Source organism: Lycorma delicatula, chromosome 5 (genome assembly GCF_047948215.1).
Source record: "Lycorma delicatula isolate Av1 chromosome 5, ASM4794821v1, whole genome shotgun sequence".
Lineage (NCBI taxonomy): Eukaryota > Metazoa > Arthropoda > Insecta > Hemiptera > Fulgoridae > Lycorma > Lycorma delicatula.
In genome coordinates, this window is record NC_134459.1 from 133,957,571 (window position 1) to 133,970,837 (window position 13,267).

The 13,267-nt window shown below is 27.1% G+C and overlaps 1 protein-coding gene across 1 annotated transcript in view; it reads right to left on the reverse strand.

The window, feature by feature from the left end:
* Hph (HIF prolyl hydroxylase) overlaps positions 1-13,267 on the reverse strand; it is a 72,119-nt gene that overhangs the window by 17,357 nt on the left and 41,495 nt on the right. The window contains exon 2 of the mRNA XM_075367125.1: positions 1,672-1,791. Within this exon, the coding sequence (XP_075223240.1) occupies positions 1,672-1,791 (120 nt within the window). The remainder of the gene's footprint in view (positions 1-1,671; positions 1,792-13,267) is intronic.

The following is a 13,267-nucleotide window of genomic DNA, read 5'->3' on the forward strand; positions in this document are numbered from 1 at the left end:
TAAAATCAACTTTATTTGAAATTTTATATCCATAGGTGATTCTTTAAATGAAAAATCATCTTTTTACATAATTTCCATTATATTATTAATATTTCTGCCAATAAATATGTATGTATTCTCATATCACAAAAAGTAGAGCTCCAGCCAATTATACAAGCAGAATTTCCCTCTTCATTACTTTCAAACTGCTGATCTCCCAATGTCTTCTTTAATGGACCAAATTAGTAGTATTTAGTTCCACGGATCTAGTTGTGACTGAAAGGAAGTGTTTGAATATTCTGAAATTCAGTCAATATTTGTTTTGTTACTGCGGCAGTAAATGTGAGCCACAATTATCACACAGATTATAATGGTTATTAAAATTTAATTTCTTTCGAACAGGTATAAAAAATGTAACATTTATTATTCTCTTTTTGTGAAAAATATTAACTTTTAAAATCTCTTTATAATAGTCTCAAACCAAAGTGACAAGAGTTTTTTTACCTGGACACAACTGTGTTTTAACTTCACTGGATCTGCTTTCATTTTCTTCACTCTTCAATACTGGCTGCTCTCAGGTTTCATCATACACATGAATGTGGTTATAAATGAGTCCCCTTTTGCTTCATTTCAACAATATTTGTCTCGTTTGAAAATGAGCAAATTTCTGATCTCTTTTTCAATAAATGTGAAACCCACCGTGCTGAAATGTTTTGGAAGTTTAATTTATTTTGAACAATGGCCTGCACATCATGGGTGATCCCAACTTCCTCTGTATGATTTTATTTTCTATATGCTCTGAAACTGACCGAATATAAACTGTTTTGATGCTAGTCTTGAGACAATGCACATGCATAAAGAGGTACTGTATACAACTATGTCCCACAAATTATCTAAATATTTCCATTTTGAATAATTTTGCAATGATAATAGTCATTTCCAAACTATTTACATACTCTCTGTAACATCTAGGTCAATTTAACATTTTCATTTGTTGAAACATTTCTTATAACATGCTGTTCAACAACACAAGTTATTGCTAGCTCATACTTTGTGCTAGCTATTGCAGAAATGAATGCAAGGTGATAAGAAGTAATGGATAGAAAAAAAAAAATATATATATATATATATACATATATAATCCACTTTTACTTGAAAAAGTTAGCCACATATATTTGTTTTTTCAGAAGTAAGAATAAAGGTTTGAGTAATATTTGACTGTCCTCGTAGTTGGAATAGCAAGAAGAGCAGAATGTGAACAGAATATAATCAGGAATGAAGGAGATGGTAAAGTGGGATAAGTACTTCTCTTAAAAATATCCTATTTACACTGATGATCAACATAATTCTAAGCACAATATTTTAGTTTATAGATTTCATTGATTTGTTAATACAGTCAGTTATAAAATGTGGCCAATACAGTACACTTATAATGTAACATACTTAAATACACAAATAGCCTTGGCATAAACATTTCAATATATTGCTCTGAACATGCATTTGTACAAGATTTTCTATCCATTGGGTTCACAGAATAAGAATTAAACCTAGATCCCTTTTTTACAGGATGAAATAAATAACTAGACAGATAGATAAACAAGCAATACATTTATTTAATATTAAAAATTTAATTAATTTATTAAAAAAAAGAATACAAAAGAAATGAAATGTAGAATACAAAAACCAATTTACCTTAACATTCCAATCACGATTTAAATAATAAATTGCAGTTATACAACGACCATCTTGGTTAGGATTATCAACATGTTTTACATAATGTGAATTATTACCAGGGTAACATGCCACCATCGCCTAAAATCATAAAATTTATCATTAATTAAAATAAAATATTATTCAGTAAATATTCAGACAAACTAGAATATGTTGATATTTTCCTGTAAAACATTTTTGAAATAAAAATTGAAAAAAAAAAAAACCTTTAATAGATACAAACATCCACACCCACACATAAGTGTAAGTTTTAAGAGAAATATTTTTAAATGGTGCCTTGAAATAGATGAAATTTAATTTGAGCTCCACGATTAACCTTGCACACTTAATGAAATAAATTGAGTTCTGATATACTCAACTGAAGAAAACAGGAGTGACAGTTGCAAATTACCACTTTAAACCTTTTTTTAAAAAGAGGCTTTTTATAAAGGTCTCTTCAAAATGCCTACATGAAAAAGAATAAAAAATGTTGTTTCATGTGATATTGACTTAACACAATAAAAAATTCATAAAAGTTGTTACTGTAATTTACTTAAGAAGCAAATATATCTCTAATGAGCAAAGTGCTTCTGTCTAAAGATGGATGTTTTAGCTGTTCAGAAATCCACTATAGCAATATCAAACAGATATGAAATTTTTTCTTCTTATAAATAATTTAATTCAGACAAGAAGGGAAATTAAATGTTTTTTCTAAGCGGCTAAAAGAAGGTTCTCAATTTGATCCAGGTTTTTAAAACAAATTTAAATGATTATTTTTCAATAAGTAGACAGATTTTAAGAATGCTTTTTATTTTCTGTGGTCTCTTGCTAACTAACTTTTGTATAAGAGTTATTAAATGAAAAATTAAACTATCTGCACATATGATTAGAAGATATTTCATCATTTTAATATTGTAAAAGTCTAGTAAGAAAATAACTACTGTGATTTATGCATTAGCTTATATCAATAGAAATCACTTAATGTCATTTCTGTACACAATTTAAATTTTAAAATTTGTTTCTTGCAATGATATTTTTTCATGAGAATAGCATTTTTTTATTGACCTATCTGTACAATAAATAAAAATAAACATAAAAAGTAAACTAAATTAACTTAACAAAATAAAAAAAACTTTTTCAATGCTTCTTTAATTTTTTTTAATTTGATACCAATTTTATCAGTGAGTAGGTAGTTTTCTAATTGGCACCAGGTTCAAAATTTAAAGAATTGAAGCAGAATTTTTTGTTTATTAGAGTACTTTTTTAATTATTTTATTAAAAAAAAATGTATTCTTAATTGAATATTTAAAAAATTATTTAATTAATAGTGTGATGAATGGATAATTTTAATGGCAGAAGAATTCTTTATTTTAAAGAATAGAGCAATCAAAAACCTGTTAAAACGTAAAAGAAAATGATATTTAAAAAATAAAAATAAAAATACTAAAAAGAACATCTATAAAAAATGAAATTTTATATTGATTATAATTAATATAAAAAATATAAAGTAAAATATATAAATATAAAGGAAATATATATATAGAAAAGATAATTATATTTTTTATATATACTTCCTTTTATAGAATATGAACTGTAAGAATAAAAAAAAAAGTTATCAACTTTCTACAAATTAAGTTATCAGAAAATTTAAAACTACAAAAAATTATCATTTTATTTAATAAAAAGAAAAAAGTACGTAATTTAAAGGATTAGCAATTTTTTTTTAATGCAGTCATTATCTAATCAAGTATGTATTTATTTAGTAAAAACACGGAAAGTTTACAAATACAAAAAAAAAACTACACTTTTCATATGATAGTTTATAACTTTAATCTTAAACAATCAAAATACAGAAATAAATTTAAAGGAAAAATAATAACTGAAGTTAAACAGTAATTTAATTTATTTTCCTAGCATTAGTACCTTTCTAGCAAATTCCAATTATAAGTATTGTGTAGTAGCTTCCTAGCATTTTCCAACATTTTTTTTATCTTACACAATGATAGTTTTAAAATTAAATTATATTTTAATAAAATCTATTTTCATTAAAAATACAAAAGAAAAGCCACACTTGCATCTTTCATTGAAAGAATGAAGTGAATATCTCATCAATTTAAATAAAATAATCCTTTCATATTTAATATCTCAGACCTTAGATCTCTAATGTCTCATCGTGCATGATGAGAGCTATAAAACTGAGTTGTGACATGTAAAACCTTCAGTCCCATAGAAACTAGTTCACGGCAATCGATTGCACCAGCTAAGTGTAAGCTAAGTGTAATTAATACATGCAAAAATGCAGTAATAACTAAAACCTGCAACACGATCATCCAATCTTGACCTACATCAAATGCAACTGACCAACCTAGTTAAATAAATCGCTAAAAAATTCATACAGGAAAAATATAAATTAATATTTTTTTCTTCAGCTACTACAATAAATACAATTTATTATTATAGTAATCAAATCTGAAATCAAAAATATCTGCAAATAAAAAGTTTTTTAGATACCACCACATTAATTTACTTTTAAGTCATCTGGTTTATATTAGTTTACAGGAATATTAAATATATTGTAATAAAACTCTACAGATAGTTAAATTATATCTGTTATATAATAAACATTTACTATTGTAACAGAGGTATTATAAAACAACTAAATGATTGGGTGAAAGACTACCTCATTGTTTACCAGATATTTATAATGCGTTTCTGCATTATCCAGGTTTAAATCCTGTTAAAGGTATACTAAGATTAAACTACATTTAACAGACCATATTTAATTAACAGTATAATTTCAGGAATGATTAGCCAGAGATTAAGCAAGAAGTACTTATCAAGTAATTGCAATTCGGCTAACAGCATTTGGTAATTCAAAAGTATAACTGTTACATGACAAATTAACTGAATATATCAATCTTCTAAACATAATTAAAAATGAGTGTAATATATTTGTAAGATTACGTTAAACGTTTAAATATTAAGAAGTGCTGCAACTGATGTGAATCCAAACAGCTTGCCCTTGCTGCTGCATGCCTACAAAAGTAAATTCTAGAATTTTCATAAGAAAAGTACATATTATTACTATATCAATTAAATGTTATAGCTTCTTTGTACCTTATGAGCTTTCTGAGAACATTTGAGTCAGTGGCTATTTAATTATTACTCTAAGTAAATACAAGCTGATGCTCAATTACGGTTGTTAAATAATCATAAAAAACTAATTTTTATGACTGAAAAATGCCATCAAGTGGATACAAGATTTTAATCCAGTTATACACCCCACAGACATTCAGGCCTAACATATAATTTAATAATAATGTGAAATGTAAAATTTACTTTTCATGCTAATATATTTTTTTAATACCAAATACTAAATGAAAAAAAAAAGTTCTCAATTTGTCTATATATATATATATATATATTATACTTCTACAACATTTACCACGAGCAGCAGCTGCCTTTACAAATCATTAACACTAAACAACCTTAGGCATTAGGTATTGGAAAATTACATGATAGCCTATATCCTTGAAAAGCAGGCTGAAATATAACAAAATAATTTACTAATCTATTTAATATTAACACTACAGTGGGCATTTTCATAAAAGACGATATGTCAAGGACACACTCAATACATTAAGTGTAATATACAGATCATTGGTATTTACATTTACATCAACCCTAAGTGCAATAAAACTGTAATTTATTTTATTACCTTTAGTAGTATAGGAATTCACTATGGCTAATTTATTTTTATCTTTTTTTAAAAAGAAGATAACAAAAGTAAAAATGTGGATATACAAGTTCTATAAGGTATTCCAACAACAAAATTTTATATCATTTAAAGACAAGAAAATGAGCTATTTCTAAATACTTATTCTTATATCATATAAAGAAGCCATTTCTACATAACTACCGAATATCAAATTAATTTACCTATTTCATTAGAACTGAATTAAAATTAATTACATTGCTTAAAGCTACTAAAAACAAACATAATGATGGCCATAGAGGTATACGAATATACGTGGAAAACCTCACAAAGCTGAAGGTCATCATAGCTTACAACAAACAGTAAGTATAATACAAAATTCTGCATGACTTTTCCATTCTCTAAAAAAATTAATTAAAACAATTTTATTGCTAATGTAGTCATATTTTTTTTATTTATTTTTCCTTATATGTAAAGACAAATGTTTAATCTAGTGCAGGAAAATCGATAAAAAAAATTAATAAAAATATAACTATACTGGATCTAGTGTCAATATGTTAAACTGCCTACTTATAACCTGATGGCACCGAAATACCTTGGACTTTTCAAGCAAAAACATTTTAAAGATATATGTATATAAGAATAATATACTAGAGCTTGATGGCAGATTTAATAAACTTGCCTTTTCATAAATCACCAAAATTAATTATAATGCTGACTGTAATTCCAATTTAATTAGGTAAAGAATACCGAGATTAATAATTGATGCCTAAATAAAGAAAGCATGATTTCTGTAAAGTTAATGAATTATGGGATGCTAACAATATTCAGCAAGTTATTTAAAAAATATCACGTTTGAAGGATTTCAAATTATAAATTGTTAACTGTTTAAAGTAAATCATATGGTTAATTTGAAGCATGTATTAATAATATTAAGTATAAAATTATAATTAACTAATTTAAAAGCAAATCAAATGTTAAAAAAATTGCATTATTAAAGCTTTTAACACTTACAGTGAAGAAATTTTTAAATATGTACTATTTGCTGAAAAAGAATAAATGGTCAAGAAAGGAAAATAGCATCTGTAGAAGTACGCTACTAAGTGTGTAAGAGACATGATTACAAAGCTTAGAAATAAAGTCGATGAAATATGTGGAATGAAAATTATAATGAGAATATATATTGAAAGATGCATAATTATGAAACTAGCAATGAGTCTCTAAAAAGTGAGAATGACCAAGAGCAAGAAACTCCAACAAATAATTTGAAAATCTGAAAATAGAATTAATGAAAAATAATAACTGTAAAGCAACAGCAAAAATGTAATTAATAAAATGAACCTTTATAAGAACAGCATAGAATATACTCACTTTTACAGATTTCTACCATAACTCAATTATTTCATTATATCTGAACAACATTCTATAAACCATAAAATGCTAAATTTTTTAACTAATAAAACAACACAAAAATAAAACCAACAGTTACTGAAATAAAAATTTAAACATTAACATGGAAGAAACTTTGAAATTTTAAAACAAAAAAAAAATTCATATTTATTTTTTTTCAAAGGCAATTTCAGTTTAATCACAGATTCAGAATTTTATTAATATAACTCAACCTTTTATGATTTAACTGAGATATATTTTATAGACAGACAAAATGTAGAATTTCTAAACATGTTGGTAGGAACTTTTTTTTTTATTTATACAAGAAATCCACTCTAAATTTTTTGCATACATTTCAAACAGATTTTATTAAGAATTTACATTTAAAAAATTTTTTGGGGTTCTATTTTCCTGACTTAATTTAAAAATTTAGTATATTTTTTATGAAAGAAAAGATGACAACAGAGATAGCTCCAAAAATATGTTTTTCTATAAAGAATAAGAATATTTTTCTTACATTTTTACTGCTTAGGTGAATTTGCTTATTTGGATATAATTATTAAACAAAAAGCAGTGATATACATAATAAAAATCTTCAACACACACAGTTACAAAACCACAAAATAAATACTCCTGATTTCAACGATTTCCTTATCATTTTAATCATATCTTCTATTTTAATCTTTGAACTTACTTAGCGAATACAAAGTTTAAAAGATAAAATTATCGAAAATAATTTATTAGTTATAAGATCATAAATGAAATGTAAATATGAATATTTGAAGTAATAAAACAGAAAAAAAATCAAGAGTGTTTTATGATTTATAGGAAACTAATAGCAAAGATTTTAATTTTTATTTAAGTGCAATAAATCAATATATTTTATGCAAAGATAACATTAATTGTAAGAAATGAATGATAATAATTTTAATATTAGCTACTAATTAAAAAGTAATTTTAAATATTTTATCCTTATTGCTTCATATAAAATACGATAATTTAAAAATAAACTGACAGGTTATAATAAAACCAGTATTAATTCATTTATATAACCACTTCATCTAAATGTATTAACTATTTTATATTAAATATAAATATTAAAACTACTTATGATATTATAACATAATTAAAGCTTATAACAACATTAGCTGTTTATCAAAAAGTAATTTTAAATATTTTATCCTTATTGCTTCATATAAAGTTAAAAAATAAACTGACAAGTTACAATAAAATGAGAACTAATTTGTTTCTATAACCACTCCATCTAAATAGAGTAGCGAAGGCAACAACTTTAAAACTTAACAAATTAAAAATTGAGATAATTTTTAGTAAAGCAGTGCAACATGTAAAAAAAAATTTGCGAACATGTACACCTGCTTTTGCAACCACTAATGTATGGACGCACAAGGCATATATATTCTATACTCACAGATGTGTGGGTATGCTAGTGCTTACTCAAAATACACAAAGATTAATTATGTGAAAATAGATAATTTTATTTATTTTTTAGCTACAGATGGCCGGTTAACATAAACTAATTTCAAGGTCTCCAATTAAAAATATAATTTCATGTAATAATTTTGTATTTCTCTTTAAAAATATTTTTTTATACTTATTGCTTGTATATATAAGTGTAAAATTTTTGTAAGCTATTTTTTACTGCTGTCTATCACTGTGGCCTAACTTTCTTTCAAATTTTAATAACATAATTCTAAATCTTAAATAAAAAGAAACCTTATTTTATTTTCTAACTTAAAAATATCAATTTCACCTCTCCACCTTGTTTCCCATAGTATTTTTTTTTATAAAGAGAATTTAAAAAAAATATTTATAATTTTTAGCTTCAAATTTGTATAAATTTCTTAGGATTGAACATGATTTTATTTACTTTTTTCTGTTATTGAATATTTTTTTCTAATTTGATTGACCACCACGGAAGCAGTAACTGGTAACAGTGCTGGCCATCTGATGTCAACTAAGACATTACCAACCAATTTCTGGGCACAAATCAATATCCAATGAGAAACCATAACCATGAATAAGGTGGTATCACATGAAAGAAATATTGGAGATTTTTCCAAACAAAATAAATTTTTTGATCAGAGCCAACTATAAAAATTGTAAAATTTATTTTTTTAAATATTTTCCAATTCTTTACAAAAGAGATTTTATAAGTTATATCTCTTTGCTCGTATAATGTCAACCACTTCAGTAGAATGAGAGCAGCTTTGCCTTTCTTTCATCAGAAAATTTTCTAGGTTTCAGTCCCAGTCACGCTATATTTTTTTTTTACACGATACAAAACTTATTTATTATTACAAAATGAAGAGTACAGTAACATTCCTTGTGTTAGACAATTTAAATTGGTCTAGTGGTAGTCTATATGGCTAAGGGTGTTAAGGAAAATTGCATTTTCAGACTAGGGTGAGCTATGTGCTACCCAGTTAGTTCCATCGTTCAGCCTGTTTTTGTTTGGACTCTTCCAGACTTGGGTACCACATCAAAGGCAGATGGATCCGAGCATTCTGATCTCTGATCTGTGTGGTTCGATCTCTGTGATTGGTTGATCATCATGCTCGAAAACATTGGTAAGATGTTCACTCCGGGCAAATATTCATTGCTTTCAGGATTGAGTTAATACTTCCAGCGGTGAGGTTTGATTAATGTATCTCAGGAGGGTATTTTGAGTTTTATTTAGCAACTGGTAATGCCGGTGGGTGAACCGACACAAAATCTCGTTTTTATGACATACAGCAACGATATTTAAGTGTAGCAGGAGGGCAACCAGTGGCCTAACAGGTAACAGTTGACACTGCTGGATATAAAACTGCCTAGTTTTGACACTGATAACGCAGTGATCATACTTATGGATGGGTTAATGATAAACGCGTTGTAATTAGGTAATTGGGCGGCACGTAATATGATAGAGTCCCTTGGGATCATGGGCATGTTGTGTCGTTCGTATGCCGTATTATCGTATGGAAGCGCATAAAGGTAAGCAAAACTTATAATAACTCTGATATACTTCAAATTTAAATATTGATTATGCATTAGAATAAAGTTGGCAGGAACGAGTTCTGGAACATAACATCGACTGTAATTTACAGACTGTACTACAATGATGAATCAACTACCTTTAACTGAAATACTAATGAGCGACAATGCTTAAATGTATGATTCATTTTTTACTATGTCTCATTGTGATGCAATATGAGACTTAACTATATTACTTTTTTACACCATGTAACGTATTTTATTAAACTTGCTTAACAGCTTATTACTACGACAAAATAAGATACAAAGGCGATCTAATAGATCAATACTAAGAATAACGACGTAACAAATTATCTTTCATAAATAGGGGCGCACAAATGAACTTGTGAGTACGTAACATCGTAGTTAATACATTTTGAAAATTTGTAAAGATATCAACCCCATAAATAAGCACTCGTATATTGATTTAAGAGTTTTGTAACAAATAAAACTTTCTTATAACAGCCAAATTAAAGCTAGTTTAAGAAATAGAAGACATCTTAAAACGCCTTGGGATGCTACTTTAGTATGCGGTCTACATCATCATGAAGTCTAAATTAGCACCGTCCCACGTTATTTATTTTAGGTAGTACACTAATATTATAAATTATAGGCAAATAGTATATTTAAAGTTAATTAGAGAAGTTTGGCTAGTATTAGATTAAGTTTTGTTAAGTAACGTCGTTTTTACTGTACGTCGATATCAAAGATATCAATATAACCTATCCAAACTTAACCTAGCGAGGTTCGATCGCTAACTCCGTCTAATGTTCTGTTTAGCCTCCAGAACTACTGTAAGGTATTACTTCGACGATGAATGATGATATGTATGAACGTACAGTGTAGTCTTGTACAGTCTCAGGTCGACCCATTTCTGAGATGTGTGGTTAATTGTATGTAACCCAACCATCAAAGGACACCGGTATCCACGATCTAGTATCCAAAACGTAAAAAAGTATCTATTTGCCTTTACTAGGATTTGAATCTTAGAACTCTCAACTTAGAAGTCGGTTGATTTTGCAATGACGAGTTCACCACTAGACCACAACCCAGTAAGTTTCGCTAACCCCGTCCAATTAAATAAAATATACAAATTATATACAAATATGTACACAATGGTACTGTAGTGTTAGACCTCATGATTGTAGACCGCATATAAAGTAGCACCCACCTTAGTATACAACCACAGTGTTCCGGGACGTATTCGCTGAATTTCGGGAACTGATTCAGGACACCAAGATGAGCAAAAAAGTTTATATCCACATAGGCCCTATTTCTCTTTGTTCTGTAACGTCATTTTGTGATTTCAAAATAAAAATTATTTCTCAGGAACGGGTAAACCTACTTTAATTAAATTTGGCAAATGTAAGACTTGTGTCTTGTTCTAGAAAATAAAAAAAATTTAAAACGCCACATTTACAAATGGCGGCCATCTTAATTTCTTAATCTTCAATATCTTTGTAATTATTTGTTTGATCAGATTTTTACTTTTACAAAATTTATTAAGCATGACACCTCATTATTTTGAACAAAATGACACCTCATTTGTAAAAATCCGTTGACAAACAATCGAGTTATTGCAAACAATTAACCCGGCAGAACTCTCTCGTACCGCAATGTACGGTGATAATTTTTATTAATTTACTATTATTATTTATTACATTTAGTGGAGGAAATAAGAACAGGCAACGAATTCGATTCCTGGAATGGAGATTTATCTCATTCATTTCATTAAAATACTTGTCCAAGATTGTAGTACTGATTTAATTTTCTGTAATTTTTTAATGATAAATTACAATATAATGACAGAAGAAAAAAATTATATTTATTATTTTATACGTGTAATAACAAGATTACGCTGCTCTCTCTATTTTGAGGCGAGCATACTTTAAATAATAAGGCACGTTATTCTTTTTTTGCTATAAACGTGCGGTGAAGTATACGTTTTTTGTACACCTGTTTGATTAACAACGAATATCAAATTTAATATTTGATTTCCTCTAATACTTCACCTAATACGTTAGTATAATTTTCACCGACTGATCTACACTTGCGCCTTTATAAAATAACTCAATTCGTCTTCTAAACCGATAAAACCACCATTTGCCATTTTCATTTAATTTCTTTTCATATTCGATTCTCTTACATAATTTTGTGTTTTCTATAAAAAATAATCCTCTTCCGTGGACTTTTTGAACAGACCATTGATTTCTTTTTCTTTGCTATCATATTACTAAAAAACTTTATACCCACGCCGATATATTTATTATCTTAATAACGGTGGAAATTTATTCGATGAATGTTAATAATTACGACGAATATAAGATAACGTTAAGATTTTAAACAGCACAACGCAAAAGCACGATAACAGAAATCTTCAACTAAAATGTTGAGATAAAAACAAAGTTCATTGAACAAATTAGGTAAAATAAGAATACCGATAATTAAAAAAGTTCAATCAACCGTATTAACTAAATTAAAGAAAAAACTACTCACAGAAAAGTGAATTGTTATAAATAGCGTTGAACGGGTTGATTTAATAGAAAGGAAGGTGGCGAAAGTTCTGGATCAAAGCAGCTGCAGTAATAAAATCAGTTTTTATAAATACATTGAATTTACGACCGATCGCTACAAAGAATAATACATACATTAAAATTAAAGAGGGTGTGGTCTACCTTTGAAAGTACTGTCCTTCACTTAATGGATAAAACAATTAGTTCTTAAAATCTGATGATATTAAAAGGGGTTATATACATATAATTTAAATTTTAGTTAAGGCAGGTCACACACGAATCAAAACCTGTCGTGAAATATACAAGAAAGTATAAAAAAACTAATGTAGCTCAAATAAGTACTACAAAAAGAATTATTAGAGTATAAGCCAGCCCTAAATATATATTCATAAAAAAGTACAAAAGATATTCGTTTATTCCTTTTCATATAATTGAAATCTTGAAAATCTAGAAAGTGTAGCTACAAAGGAAAAAAATAAAATTATTAAAAATTAAGAACTTTAGTTAAAAAAATTTAAGTAGAAGCGCTAAATGGAAAAAGATGGTAATTTGTAAGTTTATATAAAAATGAAAGCTCTTACTTGAACCTGAAATTCAGCACAGAATTTAAAATTAGCATAGATTCTCCTGATTTATGCTATTAATTTTTAAGGGATTGGAAAGCTGGTGAAAATTTGAATTATTATTTATGAAGAGATGTTAAATAATCGATTAACAATTTCCAAGAGAATGAAAAGGGGTTAATTCTAATTTAGATAGAATTAATTTTCTACCTTATTAAATTTTATGTAACAAAACATATTTTGTACGGTTATTTATAAGAAAAGCTACTGAAAAATACTGAAATAAAGCTTCAGTTTTGCAAAAAACATACCTCATAAAGTCCTAGCAGATTTCAGCTCCAAATAGATATCAATCTAAACATCTA